Genomic DNA, 26,769 nt, shown 5'->3' on the forward strand with positions numbered 1-26,769 from the left:
CACTACTGAATTTTCTCACTGCACTAGACATGTGGATTTTTGCCTGGCATATCACTATCATGGTGTAACGAATGGCAGATTTGACCTCATCCTGATGCTGTAGCTCCACCTCCAAGTGCAGGTGGGGTTCTGTTTCATTTGCTCATATAACCATGGATGGGTAACTTAACTGCTTGACTCTGTGGTTTGTCGTTAAGGCTGAGAGCAGGGCTCTGTGACAGATGCATGGTTGCCCAGGAGCTTGCCAAGAAGAAGCAGAATGAGTATGAAAACTCCCACTTCCAGAGTCTCCAGCACATCTTCATCCTCAGTAAGTACAGAAGCTAAACAGATCTTCCACTTAGTCCTGCAGGCATTTTGCACTTTTTCACCATAAATGTCTGCTGATCATTGGGGTGCAATCCTGCCAGTCCAATGGGCACATGTTGGGAGGTGGAGACCTGAACATCTAGGCCTAGGCAAATCAACATTTCCTATAAACACTAGAGATTTTATCAGACAGACGTCAACGCAGGACATTGCTGTGGTGCATGCATGTGGGCTGAGGAACCTCGTCAGCCTGTTATAAAAAGGTCCATTTGGCAAGATGGGAGCAACACTCTGGACATTTACAGCAGCTCTGCCTTGCTAAGCAACATGTAGGATTAATCTCCTCCTGAGCCTTTCGCAACACATGAGAATTGCACAAGCTCCAAGTAATTTTCTTTCTGTCTCTGACAATGCCTGGGGATTATGGTATTTTGCTTCACTTTGCCTTTGCAAGGAAAAGTGTCAGTAACTGTGTGTTTATTTCCTCATTATGTGTTGATCTTTCTTGTTGCCTGTACCTCAAGTGTCACTTTCATACAAAACAAAAAAGCAGTTCCGTAGCACTTTAAAGACAAACACAATGCTGTATTAGGTGATGAGCTTTCATAGGGTAGACCCACTTCTTCAGCTCTGGATATAGTGCTGTACTGGAAATACTGCTTTTTTATTTTATTAAGAAACATACTAGCACAGCTACCTCTCTGTTACTATTTCACACAGAGGTGTAACAGCCAGGCCCTGGTCCCTCATATATCTCCTTTATGCTGTAATTTACTCTCTCCTGGTCCTTCATTGCACTTGGTTTGTAGCAATCAGAAAGGTAGTAGTAGGCATCCTTCAGTCTGCATAGACTATGGATCGCGCCCTTTATAGTTTCAATTGAGGACTTCATTTACAGCGTCTACTGTGACTATGAAGACCCACACGAGAGTGGCAATCCTTGCTGCATCTCTTGCAGATGTGGTGGGTGTCTGGCAAGTCCTTATTGTGCTTTCTGTGCGCTCGCTTCTCCTCTGCTAGCTGTCTGATCCTTATCTCGCTCTTCTGAAGGCCCTTGTGTAACCCCTGCCTCCATCTGCTGCGGTCGTCTGCTAGTTCTTCCCAGTTGTCCAGCTCGATGTCTACCTCTCTGAGGTCTCTATTGCAGACATCTTTGTAACACAACTGGGGGTGTCCGGGAGGTCTTTTGCCAGAGGCTAGCTCACCATACAGGATGTCTTTTGGAATCCTTCCATCGTTCATCCTGTGGACGTGGCCAAGCCAGCGGAGTCTACGCTGCCTGAGGAGGGTATGCATGGTTGGGATTCCAGCTTGCTCGAGGATGGCGGTGTTGGTCACTCTGTCCTTCCATGATATTCCAAGGATGCGCCTGAGGCAGTGCAAGTGGAAGACGTTCAGCCTCTTTTCCTGGCGGGCATACAGGGTCCAAGTCTCGCTGCCCTAAAGGAGGGTGCTAAGGATGCAGGCTCTGTAGACTTGCATTTTGGTGTGAGTGTACAGCTTGTTGTTATTCCACACACTCTTGCTGAGTCTGGACAGAGTTGTGGCCACTTTTCCAATCCTCCTATTTAGCTCAGTGTCCAACGACAGGGTGTCAGTGATGGTGGACCCGAGGTAAACAAACTCGTGGATGACCTCTAACGTATAGTTGTCAATGCTGATTGATGGGGATTCAGCAACATCCTGACCAAGTACGTTTGTCTTCTTTAGGCTGATGGTAAGCCCAAAGTCCTTGCATGCTTTGGAGAACTGATCCAGTAGTTTTTGAAGCTGGTCTTTACTGTAATTTACTCTCTCCTGGTCCTTCATTGCACTTGGTTTGTAGCAATCAGACAGGAGCACACAGTTTTCCCCTGAAAGATCCCAGCATCCTTTGGGAGAAGAAAAAGTCACGGAGACTCTTGAAAATGAGGCTCTTTTGTTCTAGCAGACAAGTATCTGTTTCAAGGTCTCATCCCAAAGATCCACCCAGAGTAAACTGCAAGGAATTTGTGTCATACTTAACATACTTTCCTACCCACATTGTTCAGCAAGCACGTGCCTTGACCATCTTTGCCATTGTGACCTGCATGTCACAGCAATACGTACCGTTGGCATGAGGACCAGCTCCTGGGTGAAGCTGATTCTGTGATGGAGAGGAGAGGCTGTTTACTAAGAGGGGTCAGTCTGAATTTCCTAGTTACTGCTGTCTCCCTGCCCATTCCTGGAAGAATCATCTCCAGAAGATGATGCTTTCAGGAGAGACGTAGAGCCAGACTCGTGGACAGATGCTCTAAGGCCCTTTCCAGGGGACATGCTGCCTTCAAGAGTCATAACTCCCAGCTGTGAGGTCCCCGGAATAATGTGTACTAAAGGCAGACCCAGGTGTTTTAGTCCATGTATTTTGTAATGCTCCAGCAGGGGGAGATGGAGATCAATGAACAGACAGGTCAACCACAGCCAGGAAGTTGATGTTGCTCAGTATTTAAGGAGTACTAGAAATTCCCACCTTTGCCACATGGGGCCTGAATGCTCACTGTGCACTTTTCTGATGGGGGCAGGGTGGGGGGCAGGAAACATCTGCAAGCATTTGACCTTACAAAGGTGTTGTGGAGAAATGCTGAGAATGTGCCAATTGGCCCTTCCGAGCCTCTGCAGCCCAAAGCACTTGGCCTCTCAGCTCTGGGGGAGTTACATTTCGATAGAGGATGGCAGGAGAGATTTCACCAACTGCCCTGGGATCACAGCAGATCTGTGCCTTGCAGTAAAGCTCCTGCCTCTGTTTACAACCAGTTATTTATTTATTTTTTAAAAGCTCCATCATTTTCATGCCCATCCAAGGCTTTCTCTTCAGGGCAGCTTTTACCTCCCACCCTATTGCACAGCTGAATCTATGTCCAGTCCCTAGCCTGCTCCACTCACTGTCTATCTCTCTGCAGATAATGAAAGGAACAGGCTGAAGGAGGAAAATAAAAACCTGAAGGAAGAACTGAAGAGGCTACGAAGCCTAGAGTAAGCGCTGTTCTGGGTTTAATTCACTGGGTGATGCTGGGCTGGCCAGATGGCTCCTCTAAGAAATTGGCACCACCCTAGACACTGTTGAGCCAAGCCAGCGTGAGAACCTCCTGGCCCAGGGAGTGGCAATGCTAGCATAATCTGCACCATTGGTTTTATTCCAACTTCCTCCTACGAGCTTCCCGTTCCTTCCCTTATCATCTGTCCACCAGCACATAACGGAGGCCTTTATGAAGCACCATTGGAACCTGGCAGGATCAATGCCTGGCACTTGTGATGGCTGGGGAAGGGGTCACACAGAGCTTCTGCTGGTTCTCTGGCTGAGACTGACGGACCAAATGACACTCATTGGTGTCCACCACTAACACACTAATTATCTGGGTTGAAATCCTGGTCCCACTGGTGTGAAATGGGAGTTTTACCATTGAGTTCAAAGGGGGGCAGGATTTAACTCTTGGTTTTTAGTATCATCAGCTTCATCTCTGTTCCGAAACTGAGTCACCTATGGAGATCTAACACCTCTTGGCAAAGCCAGAGGGCTCTTGGGCAAAGACAGAATTCTGAGTCACTAGGGTTGATCTGCAGCAACTGGATCCCGTTTCACATAGGAAAGCGACCTGAAAGAAAATCAGCAGGGATTTGGAGGGGAGAGGATGTTTGCTACAAGTTGCGACCTAGCAGAGCACTTTGGTGCAACCCAAGTAACATGTCAGGTTAGCCAAGATAGACAAACCAGCTCATTCCTTCGGGGTTTAAAGTCCACATAAATAACCACAAAGAGATCAGTGGGAGATACATGTTTGCATGGGAACCCAAACGTTTCTTCAGATGACGAGATCTCTCACCGTTGTATCTCGCATCTCTCAAATGACGACAGCAGAGGTTTCTAGGCCTGGAACTGGCTTGACTCCTTGAGCTGAAGCTGTGCAAAAGTTCGTAGCAAAATCTCCCGGCATTGAGGCTGTAGATGGCTACACTGAAATCTCTGCAGAGTCACCAAGTTTGTCCCAGAATTTTGTGAGAACATGGGCCAGGAGTTGATCTGCACTGAATTCACACCAGCACCAGGGCTTCCTGTGAAATTTTGTCTCACAGACTAAGAGGAAACTCAGCTGCTTCTACTGAGTTTTCAGGGCTGCACAGGGGTTTTGGGGTGTCTAGGGCACAATCTGAAACTGAGGCACACACACACCACACCTTCCCAAAACGTTGGCATGGATATGAAAGAGCTGAAGCAGAGGGGCGGGAATGGAAGGTCAGAGAAAGTCCAGCTGGTTGCAGTCACTGCAATCCCTGTGGGGATGGAGAAACTGCCCTGTGTTCAGTCGGGGGGCCACTCTGGGTCCCAACTCTTCCAGAGCTCCAGCACTGAAAGTGGCATCCTCAACCCTGACCCTGCTCCTACTTCTGAGCTGTCAACCTAAAAGCTCCTCTGAGGCTCAGCTTGATGAGGCTAATGGCAGGGACAGAGGAATCTGGGTCTGGCAGGGGAGGGCAAGTTGCTGCCCTCGCTCTTGATGGCAGATGTCCAACCTGCATGGCACAGCAACTCTGTGTGCCAGGTTGCTGCTACCTTCACTCAAATTTGGCCTGGCTGCCCTGCCATCATTTTGGGAGACCTCTCAAACAGATGGCCTGGACCAAACTGTCCCTGTGCACTCCCCTCTGGGTGCTCCAGGATGGTGTATTGGTTCAGAGCAAACCTTGGTGTGAAATTGAGTTGTGAGGAGCTGAAAGGGAAGATGATGTTTCCATGGGTACACAGGAAGCCCAATCGCCTTGTTTCCCAGGGCTCTGAGTTGTTGCATCTCAGTTAAGACAACCCCCTTGACCTGCTGGTGCTCAGAACTCACCACAGGGGGGCAGCCCTCAGACTGGTGGTTTCCATCTCATTTCATTTTCCCTTTATTTTTATTTGTTTCCTTTTCTTTCCAACAGTGACAGAAGCAAGCACCAAACAACCCTCCCCAGAGAAAGCAGCTCCACCCCTGACTCCCCATTGGCTTTACTCTTCCCAGAAAGCCAAAAACCCAGCACAGACGATGCAGCTAGCAGAGAAGCAGAAGAGGCACGACAGGAGCAGCCTGACCTGCCACAGGGAGAAGGTACATCCAGCAGAGGCGACTGGGCTGCAGCGGTGGTTTGTTCTAGCGAAAGGTTCTAGCTTCATCACATGGGAACAAATGCCAGTCATTCAGACCCCCCAGGGAACATTAATCTAGAGCATAATATCTGGCTCGCATGGAATTGCATATAGAAGAAGAGATGCTCTGCAGCACTTTAGAGGCAAATGTTCTCCTGAGATGCTCCTTTGTCATCCATGGCTGATGATGTGTGGGAAGTACAAGTCGTTCTTCTTTAATCCTGGCAGTTTTACAGCAGAGAACTCCTAGGGCTCTGTCTGGAATCAAAAGTGAGACAAAGACCTTCCCTTTTCAGCACTGGCCTCCAGATCCAGATGCCCACTGTTATGTGCGCAGCTGATTGAAAACCTCCCCTCCCCCTGAATGGGCAAATGCCTGGTAGCACGCAACAGAGATGGGAAAAGTACCCCCAAACTTTACTTGAGTAAAAGCACAGCTGCTGTCACTTCTGGATACTTGAGTATGCATGCATACTTTTTACTCGAGTAGTTTTCCAGAACCACACCGTGACTCAGTGAAGACTTGTACTTAAGTACATTCTCATCCCCCCCAAAGTAGCTGTACTTTCATTCACGTAACTTGGGATACTTTTTCCACCTCTGGTGCACAGGCAGCCATTTGCACAATGGACTACTGATTTGCACACACAAAACATCTATTTATGCACTTTTTTCCTTCCCCCTCCCACACCCCCACTGTCCATTGTATGTGCAACAATGAGCATATCAATTCCAGGAGCTGGCTTGAGCCTTGCAGAAAATTTGGCCCCACATAGTCAGAAAACTTCCTTAGGATGCACTTGGCATCATACATGCTTTTTATAGCTATGATGTGCTAGCTGGTCTCCAGGTCATCAGGCTGTTTGAGGAAACCTTTCAGGCTGCTGCATTACAGTGTCATGTACAGGTAGAGCAAATGGGAAAAAATTCAGAGCAACTGCAATAGACTGCCACCTTGGTTTGACAATAACTTTCTTTGCCTTTGTTTTCAGAGACGTCTGCAGGACAGAGAAGTTCTTTGGGCAGTAGGATTTATCCTGGTCTTGGTCTCCAAGAAGCATGCGCTCTGGAAATAGTAAGAGTTCCCCAGGAATACCTAGTGCTGTCAATCTGTCCTCCTCAGGTTGGTCATCATCCCCAAGGGGAAAATAATGGGGCGAGGAATGAAATGGAGGAATTATGGGGTGAAGTGACTTGACGAGGCCCCCCAGGATATCACTGGCAGGACTGAAAAGCAAACCAGCCTCTTATTGTGTCTCCTGCTGATAAAATCAACGCCTCCACCTTGTTTTCACATTTGTCTTCTGTAGGAGCCTCAGAACTTGCCAAGCACCAGGTGATCGTTATCCTGTGACAGTATTCATTCCTCTACAGACAACACTGCCTCCCCTCTTAAATAGGCATCTGGAGAAATCTTGTAGGATTGAAACATAGGGCTATTGCACAGAACCACATGGTGATACACAGCCTTATCCTGGGGGATATTTTCAGACAGGCAGGGAGGACTCCCTGCTGCTGTGTGTTTTCAGCTTGTATCTTTCCTAACCTTCCACCCCTTTGAAATGGAAAGTGCATTTCAGCAGAGGGATCTAGACTGTGATGGAGAGTCGAGGCTCATGGCCCCATCGCTCAGGAGCTATGGCATGGGTCTCGTGATGGAAACACAGTCACACACATGCTTAATTTGGGCCCTGGATCCTGTGATGTGAGCTCCACGTAGAGAGTTTTGGTCAGGCTGCAGGTGGGCTCTGACAGGAGTTAATGAAGACAAACAATAGAGGTGGGTGTCATCTGAAAGTGGATAGGCAGAAATGTGGAGCATGGTTTACTCGAAGCCTTTTTACATCCACAGAAAGATCATTCTGTACTTGGTGTGACTGGTTGGGTCACAGAAATCCCCTTGGGGTTGTCCCCTGGTGTGCTGATCAAGCCACTGATGCTCACCCTCCTGGTCTCCAGGGTGCCCCACAACCCTGTCCTGCTGAGCCAGAAGCTCTTGTCTCCCCCACCCAAGGCACAGAGTTGGGGTTACCACCCCAACTGAGCAACACAGACACCAAATCAGCTCAGCTCTGGGAGGGGTCAACTAGAAGGGCTCAGCACGCAGGAACACAGCCCCCACGGAGGACCAAATCCCCCAGTAAATCCATTTGTGCTGTATAAGTTTTACACAAACTTATAAAGCTATCCGCCCCCTTTATCAATGGAAGAGAGATATGCACAGTGGTTGCTCTCCTGCACATGCTTTATTTACACTGTCTGATAATAAACAAAAGTATTTTAAAAAGTATAAAAGAGTAGGATTTAGGTGACTGCAAGCAAAAACAGACAGACCAAAGTAAATTACGCTGTTAAACAAAAGACACCAGCAAATTCCAGCTTGCTAAGAAACTTGTTACATGCAAATTCTTACCCCAAGCCTTTCTTACCTCAAGTGAAATGCTTTATGTCAGAGCTGGTCTTTACTCCAGCCTGTATCTACAGCTTTTTCAACGGTTCTTTAAAGTACTTTGTTTTCAGGTTTCCTCATGTGTATCCTCTTAGGGAGGGTGAGGTAGTTTCAAAGGCCAGACAAAGACAAAGACCTGATTGCTTTCTATTCCTTAAAAGGACTTTCCCCAGGGCCAGAACCCTTTGTTTAGTCTCCCCATCACCATAGAAAAGAACTAGATTCAAGATGTCTTCCAGTACCAGGTGGCATGGTCACATGTCTTTCTAGGACCAAGCAGAGTTTGGGCTAACAGGAAGGAAAAAACCATTACGGATTGTTGATTTGAGTACTGACTCAAGTTCCTAAAGTATCACTAATGGCCCTTATAACCACATATAGATTTAAAACCAGATTCACACTTCATATATCTAACTTCACATACAAGAACGATACATGCATGAAAACAGGAAAGACAGATTTGGTGGATAGTAACTTTAAAATTGATATGTTACATGACCAGTTTTGCATACAGTATCTTCAAGTTATGCATATTCATATTCACTGTGCCTTTTTTATTTAAAAAAAAAAAAGGGAGCTGGTACTCAGCTGGCTCCCTGCCCCCCACTCCCAGCCAGTCCCCTGGCTGGGGCTGCTAAGGTGCTGATACTCAGTACTGGCAGAAAAAAGAGGTACTGCATATTCATAAGCCAATTTTCATAAAGTAGGGGGACCATGATATTGGGAATCTAAGGATCTTGGCTATGCTACTGACTCCTGGCTTGACATGAGACAAGTCAGGTGACTTCTTGCTCTGTAAGTCAACACAGCTGAAAAGTGAGAAATAAAGTAGGACCTGCCAAAAACAAGATGCTGCATTGGAATAGCACCTTCGTGGGGCAATAAACGTCAGATTGTTGTTTAAAATTCAAACACCATATTGAAAAAGCATTCGGCTGGTCGTTGGAAACTTAGCAACTAATTTTATCATGTTTTGAATGTAAATTGATAGACTGTGTAGCATGACCAAGATCACCAGTAAGAAGGGTTTTCTGCTGTCATTGTTTTCTAGTCAGCTGGGGATAATTTCTGAGAGCCCTTTAGATGAAACTGAGCTTTAACCTCAACAGTGCTAGAAATATAAACTGTTTTCCCCTGCCTTTAGACTTCCCAGAGGATAGCTAACCAGCTGCATGGAACCATTGCTTTGGTCAGAGCTGGCTCCAGACCGTGCCTCCCAGAAAAAATCTCTGCCAGGAGAGCAACGTCACCCTCAGCAAGAAAAACCTCCATGTTCCTGGAGCATGAGCACAGCCCCAGCCATGAAACGTGAGTAGTGTCATCTCAGTATGGATACATCTCCAACATCATGCTCTCCTTCAGCCTGCTACAAAGCCCACTGACATCAAGGGCTTTGTATGACGCAGTTCTTGTGTTACTTAGTGGGTTTTCTTTTTGCGTCTTTCTCTTCATCGCAAGTTAGTTCTTCCAGCCAACACCTTGGTCTGTGAGCCAGGAAGAGCCAGTCCTCACAAATTTGGGATCTTAAGCTTGGCTAAGGCTTCTAAAGCCTATGACTCCAGCAAACTGGGCTGGAAATGTGAGCAGATCAGACTTTGCCCACTACTTTCCGCAGCTGTGCCAGGGAGAATACACCAGGATCCCGGTTCTTGTGTTATGCTGTTATCATTGTATCAGCCTTAAGTGGTTTACTCCTTGTCTACACCAGGGCAAAGGAGAGGAGAGTGTTTTGTCATCTGCAATTGGGCAGCACCAAGAATGGCAGAGACAGCTGCCAAGTGAACCAAACTCTCACCAATCACCACATAAAGAAAAAAAAAAGTTTGATTTGAGCAGCAGATTCCCCCTGCTCCTTGTCAAATCCAGCTGGCTGTTCAGCAGGGTTCATCACAGCTGTACCTGTTCCTCACAGCCCAATAGCTTCACTGGCAATTAGGGCTAAGTGAGACCTACAGCCTCAGCCAGAGACTGTGAGTTCCCCACAGCAAAAGCTGAGCTTGGATGTGTCCTCAGCAAAGAGGGGCACTGCCATATACCAAGGACTAGCAACAAGCAGGGACTCAGTTGCTACAGGCAGGGCTTTTTGAACACAGTTTGGGAGGGATAGCTCAGTGGTTTGAGCATTAGCCTGCTAAACCCAGGGTTATGAGCTCAATCCTTGAGGGGGTCATTTAAGGATCTTGGGCAAATAAGAAAAAAAGGTTGGTGCTTGGTCCTGCTAAGAGGGCAGGGGACTAGACTCAATGACCTCCTGAGGTCCCTTCCAGCTTTGAGATGTGTGTCTCCATATGTTATAGCTCACCCATTGCTCAGGCCACTTGAAATGTGTCTGTGAGTCAGTTGAAGGAAGGAAGAAGGCCTCTGTCTGCAAAGTAAAACAATCAGGTTTTTACGGCCTCGAGCTCTGTCTTCAACTGGACAGCAAGTTCTGTCTCCACTTGTTCATGTCTGTGTAGCCATCTGGTGTTCCATTTTTTCAAATTCAGTTACAAAATCAACACTTGGAGAGCCACAGGTCATGTGAATATGAGACAGTCCTTAATAAATAACGTCACACCGCACTCTTTGTCACCCTGTTTGAAGAACAGTGCCCACACAGTGGTTTGTAGTGGTTACAAAGTTTGTTACTTGCAGCCCTGAATTGGAGAGCATATGAGGCCAAGGAAAACGCTGTGCCTGGGCATAGACTCTTAAGCAGGAAGAAGCAATGTTCGGATCAACCCTCCATGTCCCGCAGCACCGTTCCCAGTCTCTACCATCCTTGACCCTCAAACCCACGCCCCATCTCCAGGCTTCACCCTCCTCAGCCCACAAATTCACCCCAATCCCCAAGCTTTACCCCCATCCCACAAACCACGCCTCCCCAACCCCCAGACTTAACCCCTCTCAGCCCCAAACCCACCCCCTGGGACTAACCCATCCAGGGCACTGGCTGGGGAGCCTACGCTGGGCAGCCAGGTGCACCCAGCAGCAAGAAGGCTGGCGTGGAGGTGCTCCAGGGGTAGGGGTGAGCCCATCGGAGGGATGTGGCCACCCAGGTATGGTGGTGCCACTGATTCCTCTGGGGCTTCCTGCCCTGCCACTGCTGAAATAATGGAACTCAATTCAGTTGGTTGAACAGCCAGACCCCTCCCGCTGCCCTGCTGGCCATTAAAACAATTAAATTTAGTTCTGCTGTTCCAGCTGCAACAGGACAGGGAGCCACAGAGGAGTCAATGGCAGCAACATCCAGACCCACAAATGACTCGAGAGCAGTTTTTCCTAATATCCAACCTAGGCCTCCACACTGCAACTTGAGGCCAAGGCTCCTTGTTCTGCCATCCGCCATTACTGAGAATAGCCTGGCACCATCCTGGCTGGACCCTCCCTTTAGGAAGCTGAAGGCTGCTGTCAAATCCCCCCTCACTCTTCTCTTATGCCAATTAAATGAGGCCAGCTCTCTAAGCTTCTCCTTACAGGTCATGTGCTCCAGCTCCCTAATCATTTTCATTGCCCTTGGCTGGACTTGCTCCAATTTGTCCACATCCTTTCTGTAACAGGGGCCCAAACTGAGTGCAATACTCCAGCTGTGGGCTCACCGCTGCCAAATAGAGGGGAATCATTGCTTCCCTTGACCTGCTGGCAATGGTCCTACTAACGCACCCCAATATGCCACTAGTCGTCTTCACTCCAAGGGCACACTGTTGTCTCATATCGAGCTTCTCATCCACGGTCATCCCCAGGTCCTTTTCTGTAAAACTGCCACTTAGCCAATAACAAGCAGTCCTGTGGCACGTTAGAGACTAACAAATGTATTAGGTCATGAATTTTGTGGGTAAAACCCACTGAGCCAGTCAGTCCTCCAGCTGTAGCAGTGTGTGGGATTCTTCACATCAGCCTTAGTGCACAGCTGATCAGCCTGTAGGCACACACCCATTTTTGCAGGCATGCAGGCTGCACAGTTGTGCACTCAGCTTCTTGCTTTGCACACCCCCATGCAGATTTTGCACAGATGTAATTACTCTGTGTAACCTACTGTGTGTGTGTGTGTGTACGCGCGCAAAAGTGGTCAGGCAAACTTTGCTCCAACAAATCGTTTTCTGCCGGGATGAACTGGCAAAGCTCTACTGATTTCAACAGAGCTGTGCCTGTTTGTATCCATGGCACATTTGGCCAAGCAGTGGTAGCACATGGATGCTGGGGCTCGAGAGGTTAACGGTGATAGTGAGGTGACCCATTGGAAACTTGCCTTTGATGCATTTGATCTTTGTTTGTTCCATCTAGTTGCTTCAGGACAAACCAACCAGATTCCCACCAACCCACTTCAGCCTATGAAATGCTACAACGGACCACCAGGAAGGAGCAGCTCTGCCTCCTTAACCAACATTTCTCTCTGCACCAGTTTGGACTCAGGAGCAAGTGCTCTTCTGCAGACAGGGACAGTCACTGGCCAAGCCGCTTGCTGTGGGCCAGAGAGGCTGAAGACAGAGCTAGGCTGCAGAAGGAATGGGAAGACCAAGCCACCGATTTAGAATTCCCTGAGGCTGTGGTGTATATGCAGAACCAGCTTGGGGAGGGGAGGCTTCAGTTTCTTAAGCCCAGGGAGAGGCTCCAGGTTCTCCTGGCACAACGTCATCAGCAAGGATTCAGGGCCAAGGCAGAAGGCAACCAAAATACAGCTCCAGTTCCAGCTGGTCCTGAAGAAGGGCCCCTTTCCCCACAGCCAAGTGCGACCACGGAGTGCAAAGGAGAGAAGTCATTCCTGGAGGAACCTGAAGAAGTGAAGGTTGTTTGGATAAACAGGGACAAGGCAGAGCAAAGGATGAAGGCAGAAGCAGCGCGAGAGTATCTCCTGGACGCACCTCTGGACCTGTCCGACTATGGCAGAAGGAGGGAAAACCTGAAAGCTGCCAGTTGGCACAGACCCCCCCAACAGTGGGAGGCTAGTAGTCCAAGTTCAATCCGTATTGAAAGCCCCACTCCTCAGCCAGGCGGGAGCTCCAGTGTGCCGCCCAGAGCAGAGGGTGAGAACCCTCTCCTCCCCTGCAGCCAGCTCCATGCAGCCAAAATGCTGCACCTCAGCACTGAGACAGAGCACTGTGGCGCCAAAGAGCAAGAGGCCCTTGCAGCACCCCTGGTGAGTACCACTTGCAATGGCATCTGCTATTGCTCCGGGGGGAGGCTGGGCTCGAAGGGCAGCTTGCTGGGCTGATTGGAGTTTGAAATGTGCAGCAGCGGCACTGTTGCGGAAAATTCTGCCCTGATGTCTCTACCGTGACTCACCAGCAGGCTGGTTGTGCCAGTCCTGTCCCTGCTGGACGGATTTGCACATTGCAAAACCACCCCTATGACAGGCACTGATCAGCAAGATTCTGGCCCACTGGCATCTGCATAGGGGCCTGGTGTTTCAAAGGGGCCTAGAGCTCCCAGCCGATGCCACTGATGCAGAATTAGCAGCAGCAGCTGGGACCTCCAGGCCCCTTTGAAATGCAGCAGAAGTGTCACGCCACCAATCTGCCTGGCTCCTGCGGGCTGGGAGCAGGGCCCAGGGCTGCATTTCCAGCAGCACGAAAGGCAGGCAGGCTTCCCTTGGCCACATCCCCCGCTGCCTGACGCTCTGCCCCTTCCCGAGTGTGGAGCCCGCCCCAACACCTCACCTTGGCTGTCTGCCTGCCCCGCTGGCATCTTTGCTCTCAACATGAGACGAAACCAAGGACTGAACAGACTATGGAAAGTAACCGCCCTCTAAACTTCAGGGTTTAACTCCTCCAGATTAGGCTGAAGGTGCATTTGAGAGACTCGGCCCTGCCAGTGCCCCACTGAATCTATGCATCACAGACATTAGGATCTGCACCCGCATCCCACAAACACACAGAAACCTCTCTGTGAGGCTGGCCAAGGGGAGATGTGCATCTTTGCAGTTATGCTCCTTACCATGCTGGTTTGTCTCACTGCCTTAGAAGAAGGCAACATTTCTAGCAACCAAGGCATTGGCCCATCTTTCCATCAGTTTGTAACTAACCCAGCAATCACCATGTGTTCTAGGGCCCTTCCTCACAAGAACAGCCTGCTGGCAAGCTAACACCTTGTGATCCTGCAGCAGATTCTGAGATCAGGGTGAGAATGTCTCCTCCAGCGCAGAAGCAAGAAGCACATGCTCAACCAGGTAAAAAAAAAAAAGGGCAAAAGCAATATTTGAGAAGGCAGGAGCAGACGGTGTTTTGAGCCTGTGAGCTGCCAGTCTCCTTACTGGTGGGAAGATGATGGACGGGGCTTCCTAAACATGCATGCAGCATACAGCAGTTGTTTTGCAAGAGAAAGATGTTCAAATGCCCAAAGGCGACCAGGGCACCAAACTCCCGTGGCAGTCAGTGGGATTTGGACGCTTAGCTCCCATGTGTGCCTTGGAAAACCCCTTCTAGGCCACAATTTGCACAGCTGCATGTCTCAGCCTGAGAGTCCTCAGTTCATATGTAGGTACCTAAATGGAAGTGGCCTGATTGTCAAAGGTATCAAACTTCTACAACTCCCTGGCATAAAACAGCAGCCTCTGGGCTGTTGTGTTTTTGTACCAGTCAGCAGCAGACCCTCGCAAGGAGAGTTTCTGTGGCTAGGGATCACACCCACATTACACAAATGGCCTGGCTATGTCCCTTTCATATAGACATGTATCCCAGAAGGTAGCATGGGACCCATAGAGTTACTCAGTCATTCAAGGATTCCCTCATGCAGTGGGCTACAAGCTGTCAGTTTTCTGTACCACCAGACCTGGAGTCTAGGATCTGGACCAGCAATGAAAATAAAAGCTGCATATCAAATGGGGGAATGAATACTTCGCAGGGCATTGGGAACAGAATATGAAGCTGTCTGCCATGGCTATAATCACAAAAATGGTGGGGAAAGAGAAAAATACTGCTTACATGAAATACTTGAGTAGGTACTGGGGACAGATCAGGCTGATTTGTTTTGTTATAGCAATAGTATTAAGCCTCTGTCATGGTGTTTTTGAATAGTTTCCATGCAGCTTGCAGATATTTTACTCTTGTGACCATTTAACTAACAATTTAATAATTATTTATAGGAGCCCTTTGTTTCCAGCAGCTTGTCTCTCCTCCAAAGAGCAGCAAGATGCACCTTAGAAGTTAGGGGTTAGATTTAAAAGGCCCATAGGGCAGTTTAGGTGCCCAGTTCCTACTAGGTTTTAGTAAGTGACCTTTATACCTCCATAAATATGTCATTGTAGCTGTGTCTACACGTGCACGCTACTTCGAAGTAGCGGCACTAACTTCGAAATAGCGCCCGTTGCGGCTACACGCGTTGGGCGCTATTTCGAAGTTAACTTCGACGTTAAGCGGCGAGACGTCGAAGTCGCTGACCTCATGAGGGGATCGGAATAGCGCCCTACTTCGATGTTCAACGTCGAAGTAGGGACCGTGTAGACGATCCGCGTCCTGCAACGTCGAAATTGCCGGGTCCTCCATGGCGGCCATCAGCTGGGGGGTTGAGAGACGCTCTCTCTCCAGCCCCTGCGGGGCTCTATGGTCACCGTGGGCAGCAGCCGTTAGCCCAGGGCTTCTGGCTGCTGCTGCGGCAGCTGGGGATCCATGCTGCAGGCACAGGGTCTGCAACCAGTTGTCGGCTCTGTGTATCTTGTGTTGTTTAGTGCAACTGTGTCTGGGAGGGGCCCTTTAAGGGAGCGGCTTGCTGTTGAGTCCGCCCTGTGAGCCTGTCTGCAGCTGTGCCTGGCACCCTTATTTCGATGTGTGCTACTTTGGCGTGTAGACTTTCCCTCGCAGCGCCTATTTCGATGTGGTGCCGCGCAACGTCGAAGTTGAACATCGACGTTGCCAGCCCTGGAGGACGTGTAGACGTTATTCATCGAAATAGCCTATTTCGATGTTGCTACATCGAAATAAGCTATTTCGATGTTGGCTTCACGTGTAGACGTAGCCTGTGAGTCCTATCTGCATAACTGTGCTTCCAAACAACTACTTTTGGTCATTTGCATGTCCCTGTTAGCTGAGGTTGCAATAACTGTGGGCACACATGTGGTGGGCATTTGGTGTATGCAGTTACATGCCTGAAATTTGAAACATGTGGCCCAATATACAGTGGAATCCTTTTGCGGTGAAGATAGTTCTTGCCACCCCCGACCCAGCCCCGAACAAATTCACTACAGTGGAGGTTTCATTGCTTCGTGGTTTGTCCATTGCAGGAACTGTTTTGAAACCATTTAGAACTTCTGCTCCGGTTCGTTCTGGCCGTTATACTGCAGCCCATACACAAGCAAAAATCTCTATGGTCCTGTGTAGCCTAGAGAGAGAGGAAAAAGCAGTCATGTAGCACTTTAAAATCTAACAAAATAATTTATTAAGTAATAGAGCTTTCTTGGGACAGGCACACCTCTTCAGACCCACTTCTTCATTTAGTCTTTTAAGTGCTACGTGACTGCTGGTTTGTTTTGATAGAATACAGACTAACACGGCTACCTCTCTGTCACTAGAGAGACAAGTTGCATTTAAAAATTGCACACCCTCTTCCTGATTTGGACATGGCTGTGGACATCAGTGAGGGATTGGTGCATAGATACAGCAGGGTGTGACTGATGGAAGTTTACTGTAAATTGTATTCCCCACAATCATTTCTTTGATACTGGTATTGGTATTCTGACAATCAGTCCCCCTAGGGCACCAAAGCTGGCAAACTTGGGACTTAGGCCTCCTGCTAAAACCTCAGCCCTGTGCACCTTGTGACTTGGCTTTGGAACAGAGCTTATTACCGGGTTAGAGGATTGCCTAGTTCTGGGGCTGACTCATCAGTATGCTCCAGTTACAAGCAACGCAAGACAGCCATAAATCCAACCTAACTGGCCATTATTTACAGCTCCTGTGGGCAGCTGGAATGTCCTGGTGGGCCTGGCCCCTGTCTCTGATCTGTGCCATTGTTTCTTGCCTTTTCATTTTGACACATTCTCAGTTTTCATGTCCCACTGACAGTGGCTCTGATCAGGGACCAGAGCTGTGAGCATGTTTCTGTGCAAAGCCTGTGGGAGGATTAGGCATTGTTACAGCCAAAGCTAATCAGCTGCCCTTCCCCTCCTCTTTCCCTAGAGGAGGACAATGAAGAGTCTGTGAAGCAGGACTCTGACGAACCTGGCACGTCGGACAGCGAGGTTGGCATCCTTTGATTGACGCATCCACTGAGAGCAGTCCAAGTCTGGTTCCTCTTCAAGACTGGGAATTTCAATGGTGGCCCTTTTGGAGAGCCCAGACTTCTCCTATAAGGCAGAGCTATGCTATCATACCCAATAGAAAATGAGACAAAAAAACCATGATTTGCAACACAACCATGACTTCCCAAATGGGAATGGGCCCAGGAGCTGTCTTGGGTTGCAAAGAACTTCTGCTTTTGCTTCTTCATGCAGTTTTTCCTACATGACTGAGACAAGTCATGCTCCTGCTGGGATGGCAAATGCCCAGACACCTCTCTCCCACCCACCACCCACTCCAGGTCCCAGCCCATCAATAACAGAGGGAGATTCTATCTCTGATATCATTTCCTGTGCCAGTTTGGTCTAAGGCAATCCCAGACGTGCAATACCACAGTTGTAGAGACCAAAGCCTTTCTCAGACCATAGGTTATCCCTTACTTTTTGTGTCGTTTGTTAGCCCTGGTAATGGGAGAAATAAGGCACATCCAAAGATAGGCGAAAGATGCTTTACAGTAAACCCTCAGCATACGCGCAACCAAGTTGTGCGTGTCTCCAGTTAATGCGACTGCCGCCCCGACAGGAGTGGGAAGCTGCTTTTGTCAGGGGCAGCAGACTCTTGCTGCCCCTGACAGGAGCAGTTTCCCAGGCCCTGAGTGGTGGGGAGCTGGGAACCAGGCAGCAGCCTTGCTCCTGGCTCCCCTCCCCTTGCAGAGCTGGGAAACTGACCAGGGCAGCAGCCCTGGTCAGTTTCCTGGCTCCAAGGAGTAGAGGGGAGCCCTGATCCGGCTGCCCCTGGTTCCCAGCCCCTTCCATTGGCTGGACCCAGGAAACTGACCAAGGCAGCTGCCCTGCTCAGTTTCCTGGCTCTGTAAGGGGAGAAGAGAGGGGAGCCAGGCTGCTGCCTGATACCCACCTCCCAGCTGCTTGCAGGACCTGGGAAATGACCAGCCATGAGCAATCCCCATGTAATTTGAGGGTTTTCTGTGCTTTCCCTGGGACTATCATAGTTTAACACCTGGATGTTTCCATGCCAGAGAGGTGAGTTCCTTTAGTAGGACCCTCGAATCCTGTCTTTGGCCAGTCACTTCAGCGGTGACAATCTGTCACACAGGCACAGAGCATCCAGGTGTGAAACTTATTCGTAGTGGGGATAGAGAGGCGAAGCTTCGGCTGGAATGCGAGTGGCTGAGGACGGTCAACCCTTAGCGGTGACTGGAGCATGGGACTGTGCTCCACCCCCTGATGGCATGTGCAGCAGCGCTCCAGGGCCCTTTGAAATGCCAGGCCCCCGTGCAGTTGCCCCTCTTGCCTCAGTCCTGCTTCTCTGCCTTATGGCTGTGCCAATGGGGAGCGGACTGTATTGCAGGACAAGTTAATAAAATAATTGTATTGTATTGCCAAGTAACCCTAGTCCTGGGCTAGGACCCCACAGTGCTAGGCACTGCACTGCCATAGAACAGCAGCAAAGCGCAAGGAAACAATGAGATGGTGTTGGACAGCAGGGCCGCAGTGGGTTCTACAGACCCAGCAGGCAGGGCCTGCACTGGCAAACGTGAAAGGGGGCTGTTTTTGAAAGGTGAGTGCTCATTATTTGGTGAAAGTCAGGCACCTTTCTGGCAGGCCCAGCCGATCATCTAGGTTGGAAGTCTTGGGTGTAGTATTTGCAAAGAGCTTTGAGCTCCTTGGGTGAGAGGCACAAGAGACGGGCACAGTCCTGGGATCACTAGGAGCATCAAATTCACAAACAAATGCAAATTAGCCATGTGCCACAAAGGTTGATAATGAATCCAAGGGCAACAGGATGGATCATCAGAAGTCAGGCGGGCTGAACACTGACCAGTTTTCTGATTTGTCTAGGGGGCTGCCACTTCCAAACATGAAACCCACCCAGAAGAACATGCTGAAGGAGAACATTTGTGCACAGAGAACAAGGATGAGGCCTTGCAAAAGAAAAGGAAAAGAGGGCAGGATCCAGGGACAAAAGGTATGCAGAGAGGGCCTGCTCCCACCAACAGAGCCCAGCTTCCGTTGTCTGAAGCTAACAGATCAGAATCCCTCTGCTCCATAAAACACAGTCATCTACCGGAACATGCATCGGAGTCATGACCAGTGTTCCCTGAAAGCTGAGTGCTTGGGCAGCCACCCAGGGGAGCTTCAGGTGGTGCCCAGCTGATTAGCACAGCACCCACAGCTGCCCACAGCCGGAAACATGTGTTTCTATAGGTGGTGCACTTCTGTCCATGCCTTCGTGCACATAACAAAATGGGTTCTGTCCATGAATGGAAAAAATTAGAGGGAACAGTGCTCATTACTCTGTTTTGGATACTGGTGTGGTAAGAAGAGAGGGCTGGAGGAGCTGAGAATGGGGGAACTGCGATGGCCGTCATCTGATGTCCCTGTCAATCTTACAAAAGTTAGAGTCCTGCCAGCCTCCTGCAGTTCTACGGTCGAGGGCATGGTTTCCCAAACCAGGGGAAGTGTGAAGAAATTCCTGGGGGTGCGGAGCATGAGGCAACCCCGCCTCCCCCATCATTTCCCCACCCCAATAAAGAGCCAGCCCTTGCTTCCAGCTCTCAGTCCCTGCCATTTTATGTGGGCGACCATGTGCTGCCGCTATAGAAAGCAGGCAGCCTGCAAAGACCCACGCTGGAGCTAGCTGCTTCCTGCAAAGGTGAGTGGCTGTGTTTACACTGACCGGTACCGCCAACAGCAGTATGCAAATGATGCTCATTTACATATTTGCTCACTGGCAGACACTGCTATCAGCACAAAGAAAGCTGTGTAAATGTGGTTCTGCCAGTGAAATCCCCACCTATCCTTCTGTCGGCAGCCTTTTATGCCTGATTTTTTCCAGGCTTAAGAGGCTGCTGACAAAGGTGGGGTTTTGCCACCAGAACCACATTTACACAGCTTTGTTCCTGCTGGCAGCAAATGTACAAATGAGCATCTATTTGCATTTTTGAAACCTCCCATTTGCATACTGCTGCCGGCAGTTCAGGTCAGTGTAACCGTAGCCAGTGAGTGTTGATTTGTGGGAGGGGGGAAGGAGGAGGAGAATGGGGTTAGATGGTGGGGGCTGGGGGTGCCTGGCTCAAGAGAGGAGAGGAGAGGGCCTTGGGCAAGTGGCTTGTGGCTCGCGGTGCTTAGGCTGGCGGGCTCGCAGCTGGCCCCAGCAGTGCAGGGGCTCGGGCTGGCGGCTGGCCCCAGCAGCATGGGGCTTGGGCAGCTCAGGCTGGTGGACAGGCAGCTGGCCCTGGCTGTGCAGGGCTCAGGTGGGCAGCTGGCCTGCTGCTCACAGGGCTTGGGCATCTGGCAGGCTGACAGTTGGCACTTTTGCATGGGGCCCCAAAATCTGGCGGGTAGGCTTGCAGCTGGCCCCAGCGACTGGTGTGCAGCTGGCCCCAGCAGCACAGGGCTTGGTCAGCTCAGGCAGGCGGCTCTGGTACCACAGGGCTTGAGCAGGCATGCAGCTGGCACAGGTGCTCTGGCAGCTGGCAGGGGGCTCAGACAGCTAGCCAGCTGGGGCTGCACCAGGCATACCCGCAAGGGGCCAAGAAAAACTTTTTGTGCTTATTTGCTTATTTTTAATTTTAAATAACATTTTTATATCAAGTTTTTCTGTTTATTTTAAATCACAAATTTAATTTTTTGTTAAAAGGGGGTTGGATGATGGTAAAGAAGAGGTGGGGGGCGGGAGGGTTTCTCAAAAATCAGAAGGGGGCATGTTGCCGAAAAGTTTGGGAACCTCTGGTCTAGAAAAAGTCCTTCCAAGTCAGGGCACAGATGCTGTGGGCTAAAACTTGCACAGCCATCTCCATGTGCTGTGGATACAAAAAGGACTTCCCATACCAGACACCATGATGATGGGTGTGGCGTATCAGTATGGACAGAGTCTTTCAGGCAGTAAATGGACATGCAGAAATATTTTTTGAAAAAAAATTAACTTATGATAGTGCAAACGGGGAAAAGGGCATTTGAGACTGGAAACATTTTATTTTTCTTCTTTTTCTGTGTGTTTTTTCCCTTGGCTAATTTTCAAATATCATGAGCAGCAAACAAATTTGTGGTATAAACCTCTCCAGTTTCTCCAGGTCTGGAACTGTGAGTGACTGAGATGTTAATAGGCTGAGATATGGTTTGCAAATGGTAAATGTCAGTAAACACAATGGAGCCAGACTGTCAGAAGTCTTCTATTGTTTAGCGACAACTCGTCAGTATGAGCCTGCTCCACGGGGACATAAGACTTGCCAGAGTGGATCAGAGTGGAGATCAATCTAATCTAACATCCTGTCTAGCTGCTTCAGAGAAATGTGTAAAAATCCGACAGTAGCCAGTTGTTACAGATTGGCTTAATCCTAGAAACACAAAATTTCTGTTCTTTCTGAAGTTCACCATTTGCATTAAACGTGGTAACTCTGGGTATTCTTGTCCACGTAAACAGCCAATTGCTCATTGACTCTTACACAGGCTTGTCCTCAAAAACAGACTATGGCGGTGAGTTCCACAGTTTAATTACAAGCTGAGTGACAAAGTTATTTCTCAGATCAGTTTTGACTGTGCCACCTTTCAGTTTCTTTGAAGATCCCGTTGTTCTTGTGTGATGAGACTGGGAGAAGAGACTCTCCTAGTTCCCATTCCTGGGCAGTCGCCTAACCTTCAACAGGGGCTATTTTAACAAACATGCCCCACGCCATCCTCTTGTCCGCTAACCCATTCATTACTATTGTGCATTTTTCATTTCACCTCTTCTCCATCTCCCTTCTAAGGGAACAGTCCCAACTTTTGCAATCTTAAGAGCCATTTTCCTGGCCTCTGATCATTCTCATTGCCCTTCTCCGATCCCCCGTCAGTACTGCATGCAGTATCCAGATGCAGGCATTCTACTGATTCATAGAATGGCATATAGTCTCCAGCCTGTTCCTCTGTTTTGTCTGCAACCTCAATGAGATTTGGATCAAGCCCCATACACATCTATTCCAGTGACCTGCGCTTGATTAATTAGCATTTTAAGGGAACTACATGAGAGGCATTGAGCCCTATTCATTGATCCTCTTCATTGTTTGCTTCCACTAAGTGAATTTCACACTGCACAAATGTTTGTCCAAGGTGACACAGTTGGTTCCTTATGATAAGACACGCCACACTGTACACTGGTAACGAGTGTATCTCCAAACAGGGAGCCCTTTGCTAATGGTTAGCCAAGCCAGCTTGGGACAGGAGTGGCTGAGAAAGCCCGTCTTAACACCTAAGCTAATAGGTGTAAATCATAGTGTTTGTTTAGCCAGTACTAAGAGCTGCTGATTGACAGACTAGGTGAAATACTCCACAAAGTGTTATTGACATTTGGAGAAAGCTTTCACACAACTCCTGTTGATCTTTGAGCATAGCGGTAAAGGTCTCACCTTGCTAACAATGGAATGTGTTGTATTGGTATTTCCTACAGGTGAGTAAGCAGAAAATTGTTGTTGATAAGGTGAGGGATGTAGCAGCAGGCCTGCCAAGCCTTAATTGCTGCTCCCTCATAAATGGCTCCCTAGTGGCCCTCTTTGTGCAGTCAAAAAAAACGAAAGGACGGTGTTGACCTATTGAAAAATGTATAGACAGCTGTCACCCAAGCTTGAAAGGGGGTTTGTGTAACGAGCAACAGCCACCTCTCACCCCCTGCCCTGGCCTTCTTGAGAGGCCTACGGAAACAGCAAATGAAAACTTGTTCGAACAACAAAGCTCTCCTCTTAAGAACAAATGCCGAACTTCGGAAGCTGTCAAACGAAGGGCGGATGTAGCTATGCCAGTGCCAAAGCTGCTGAGAGTCTTAAAATGCCCGCTTCTGCAAGTTGGGACTTGTGCAAATTTGTATAGAATGTGGAAACAGAGAAGGCCTCTGAGGTTCGTCTGCCAGGGATTATTGATACACAATCATCTTTGGTGACGTTCAGCGTTTCCTGGGTGAGGTCCTGCCACCAGCTAGTGCTAGGCTGTTTGTGGTGCTTTGTGCAGACTTCCTCTCAGGGGTTGGATCACACAGCCAGGCGATACAAAAACATTGAGAGAATATTTGTCAAATCGGGTGCCAGATTTTCATTTGAAGGCTGCACTGTGACTGGCGGAACTCATAGCTGCCTTGTGTATGTCTTTGCATACACGTTCAGGTGCACGTTTTCTTCATTCAGGTTGTGAAAATCCAGCCCCTAATTTTCTCCTCACCTGTTCGTTCACTGTTTCCTTTTAGCATTTGACTCAGTATGGCTAATAAGGGCCACATTCACCAAGACCCATTTGTACCCGTCCAAAAAGAACATTATACACCAGGTACATTTTACACAAATTCAACATCCAAGAAAAGCTTGGTACGTGCCAATGCCTACTTGCACCAGTCTGTGCAAACAAGGAGGCTTTGCACACAAATGCAGGGGCATGCATCTCCCAGCTTTCTAAACACATGCACTAATTAGGGTGTATCTACACTACACAGCTTTCAGCAACAAGGTTGTATCGACACAGCCCTGGAGCTAAAAGACAGCGCGTTTGAATGCTTTTTGTTGGCACTTTTGCCAACAATATACTTCCACCCACAATGAGCATATCACTTTGTTGAAGATATGCTTTGTCAGCAGGAAAGTAGTTTGCTAAGCCGCATTTTGGTTTAAACTAAACCAACCAGGGGCATGTGTACCCTTGGAGATACACCAAGATCTTCTAGGGGGTACATCAATTCATCTAGATATTTGCCTAGTTTTACAACAGGCTATATAAAAACACTAGTTAAGTCAGTACAATCTAAAAGTTTATTCAGACAATGACTTGTTTCTGTGGCTTCATATGCCTTGTGCTGAAATAATATAAGTGCAATATTTCTACTCCAGTTCATGTATTTGATAATAAGGTGGTAGAAAGTCAGCAAGTTTTAAGGAGCAGTCGGTCTTCTGTGATATTTTTGCATGTTTTGTAAGTATATCGTTTTTAAGTGAAGAGTAACTTGGTGGTATGCAAAACAAATCTGACTCCTGAGAAGGGTACAGTAATCTGGAAAGGTTGAATGGCACTTGTTTCAAGAGCTCAGATTACTTTAGGACCATGTTTCTCACCTGGTGATATGTGTACCCCTAGCAGTCTGGGGGGTACTGATAATTTTTATAAGGCATACTTTATTTAAAAAAAAAAGGAGGTTGAGAAAAACTGGTTTAAACAATCAATAGCTTGGGCCCAGCCAATATTGACCATATCCCTCTAACAGTGACCTGAACAGTCCATTGCTATGTGGCTAATACCTGTGTCTCTCTTCCTATTATTAGCATATAAGAAGTCAGCGAGAGGAAGAAGGAAAATCAAAGCTCCCCAAGTGTTGGCTGATGCAGAGGAAATTACAAAGGAAACAGAGCACAGCAGCCCTGCTTCCAGCAATGATGCCTCTGAGGAAAACTAACTGCAACAGAACATAGTATCCTGGCCCAGGAGCCAGAGAACTCAGTGTTTGAACCCCCGCTCTGATAGCGACTCCCTCCACAAGTTGGACAAGTCACGTAACCCCTCCTCTTGGTCTCCCTGTCCATGAAATGAGGATGGCGACTATTTGCTAGCTTGTGGGAGCTTCTGGGGGACTAATTCCCATCTTTGTAGAAAACACTTTGAAGATCCTGTGAAGTGCTCAGTGTGATGTCTGTGTCTAAGACATGAAAACATAGGCACATGGCAGAGATCCATGTCTCATGGCAGTGGTGAACATCTGAGCTTTCACTGGTCTTAACACAAAGCCTGCAAAACAAACAGGTCTTTGTTTTCCACACTCTCGCACGAGAGCAGAACCTCACTGGAAAGCAAGTGCTGGTGATTCCTGTCCCCAACGGCGCATTGCTGACACAGCTGGTGTTGTAGACGTTGTTGCTGCTGGCGCCTTAGTGTCAGAGCTGCTTCTCCAGCACACCAGTTCTGCACTGGTGTGTCTCCACCACTGGCTCACTGCCCATTTAAGGCCTGATGCTGCACCTTGCTGGAGCAGGCCCTCAGGCTGCTGTCTGTGAAAGGAGAATTAAGGCCTTAAATGCAGCATTGCTTTGGAACATTTGAGTCAGGAGCAAGGAGCAAAGAGCAAAGCAGGATGCAATGTTGTGGCATTTCATATAAAGAGAAGCACTTCAAGGGGGTAATTACCAAGACATGCTGATGGTAACAGAGATGTACATGTTAAACCTCCCATTTTTTTGGGTTTTTGGCTGTAGGGTAAAAGAAAGTGACAAGCAGAAGCATTGCAGAGTTAAATGTACTCAAGCCCCCCTTCCCCACATGTACAGCCTGCATTGATTAAATTGCTATACAGGTTGACTCTTAACAGGTGCTTCTGTTTGCATTGTGCAAAGCTGGTGTTTTTCCTTTTCCAAGCCAGTGTGTGTGGCCAAAAAGCTGACTGTGGAGGGGAGCAGAGAGTGTAAATTCAAAGAGAAGTGGGAGAGAATGGAATGGAGAGGGGAAAAGCTGCTCGTATTCTCTCCTGCAAAATGTACTGGATCCCTGGCAAGGTCGGGGCTGTAAGTCAGAGCTGCAGCTTGCATGAGCAGCATTTACTCAGCAGCTCACACTGACCTTGGCAGCATCACCAGGTTCTTATTTTCTCCTGGAGCAATTTTTCCACTGTCTGAGGTATGAACACATTCTCTTCCCACTGACTCAGTGCTGAACAAGCCTATTCGCTTTGGCCACTCTTGCAAGGAGAGGCTCTGCCGTGCTTTGGTCGGCATTTCCCTTGGAGCATGCAGGCACAGCAACGCTGAGGAAGTGTCTGTGCCAGGTCTTTAGTGGGCTTCCCTTTGGAGACCCTGCAGGAGCAATGAGCAGAGTTGCTGCTTTACTCTGAACTGCAGTTCTCAGGGTCGGGGAATCAAGTTTCTTTACTGTAGTAGAACATGCCCTTTAGTCTGTCCCTGAAGATTGTGCATTAGCCTGGAGATGTGCCAGCATCCCAAGGAGTAGCCTCAGGCCCTGAGAAGTGGTGGAACTTGTTCCCATGCTCTAGTTTGTCCCAGGTCCTGACAGGAGGGTGGAATGGCTGCTTTGGGTCCTAGCGCTATATAAAGCCCATGTGTGCCCAGTAGAATCCATGTGTCCTTTACATGTTTAAAGAAAATGGACGTTGGGGATTGTCCATGTGGTTTAATGGAAGGTACCTGGATGTTATCCAAAGGAAAACTAGCTTAGGCAGCAATAGTGGGGCCTCTTGTTCCTGAGGAAGAGCAGAGCTGCCTGGATCAAGGGCAGAGGCACCCAGTCTCTTGGCTAGGAGGCGGGTTTAGTTCAGATCACCCTGTGCCTCACTCAGAGCTGAGCTCAGCATGGCTCTGCTGACTCATTTGTGGCTGGCTGCCTTCTCCATAGCAGCGGGGAATCACAGCTGCTGTGAAGTGTGGGGGAGATAAATGGCAGCCAAAGCTGACAAGGAGGAACAAAGGCCTTGAGGTACAGGATCATACTGACTGCACTGGGGGAGGAGAAAAGGCAAAGCACCTGGGGTGGATGGAGCAGCCCAGCCTCTAACACTGCAGCCCCACAACCACTCCCCCTGCACAACTAGAGTACAGCAGGTGGTTGCCCTATCACATCTGCCCCGTGGGAGCTGAGCCCTGCCAAGAGTCCTGGATGGTCTCTGGGCAGTGGAAAAACTCAGGGCAGGCAACCACCACAACCAAACCAAAC

At 48.7% G+C, this 26,769-nt stretch overlaps 1 protein-coding gene across 3 annotated transcripts in view; it reads left to right on the top strand.

Annotated features, from left to right (window-relative positions):
- The window catches only part of RBBP8NL (RBBP8 N-terminal like), a 126,763-nt gene extending 101,406 nt beyond the window's left edge, over window positions 1-25,357 (top strand). For all 3 annotated transcript variants that reach the window (XM_075011864.1, XM_075011863.1, XM_075011865.1), the window contains 10 exons: window positions 198-310; window positions 3,228-3,300; window positions 5,242-5,408; window positions 6,439-6,521; window positions 9,040-9,203; window positions 12,159-13,011; window positions 13,920-14,040; window positions 16,985-17,046; window positions 18,943-19,069; window positions 24,378-25,357. In XM_075011864.1, the coding sequence (XP_074867965.1) occupies window positions 198-310; window positions 3,228-3,300; window positions 5,242-5,408; window positions 6,439-6,521; window positions 9,040-9,203; window positions 12,159-13,011; window positions 13,920-14,040; window positions 16,985-17,046; window positions 18,943-19,069; window positions 24,378-24,508 (1,894 nt within the window). In that variant the 3' untranslated portion in view covers window positions 24,509-25,357. The remainder of the gene's footprint in view (window positions 1-197; window positions 311-3,227; window positions 3,301-5,241; window positions 5,409-6,438; window positions 6,522-9,039; window positions 9,204-12,158; window positions 13,012-13,919; window positions 14,041-16,984; window positions 17,047-18,942; window positions 19,070-24,377) is intronic.
- The last annotated feature ends 1,412 nt before the right edge of the window (window positions 25,358-26,769 follow it).

Source organism: Carettochelys insculpta, chromosome 17 (assembly GCF_033958435.1).
Source record: "Carettochelys insculpta isolate YL-2023 chromosome 17, ASM3395843v1, whole genome shotgun sequence".
Lineage (NCBI taxonomy): Eukaryota > Metazoa > Chordata > Testudines > Carettochelyidae > Carettochelys > Carettochelys insculpta.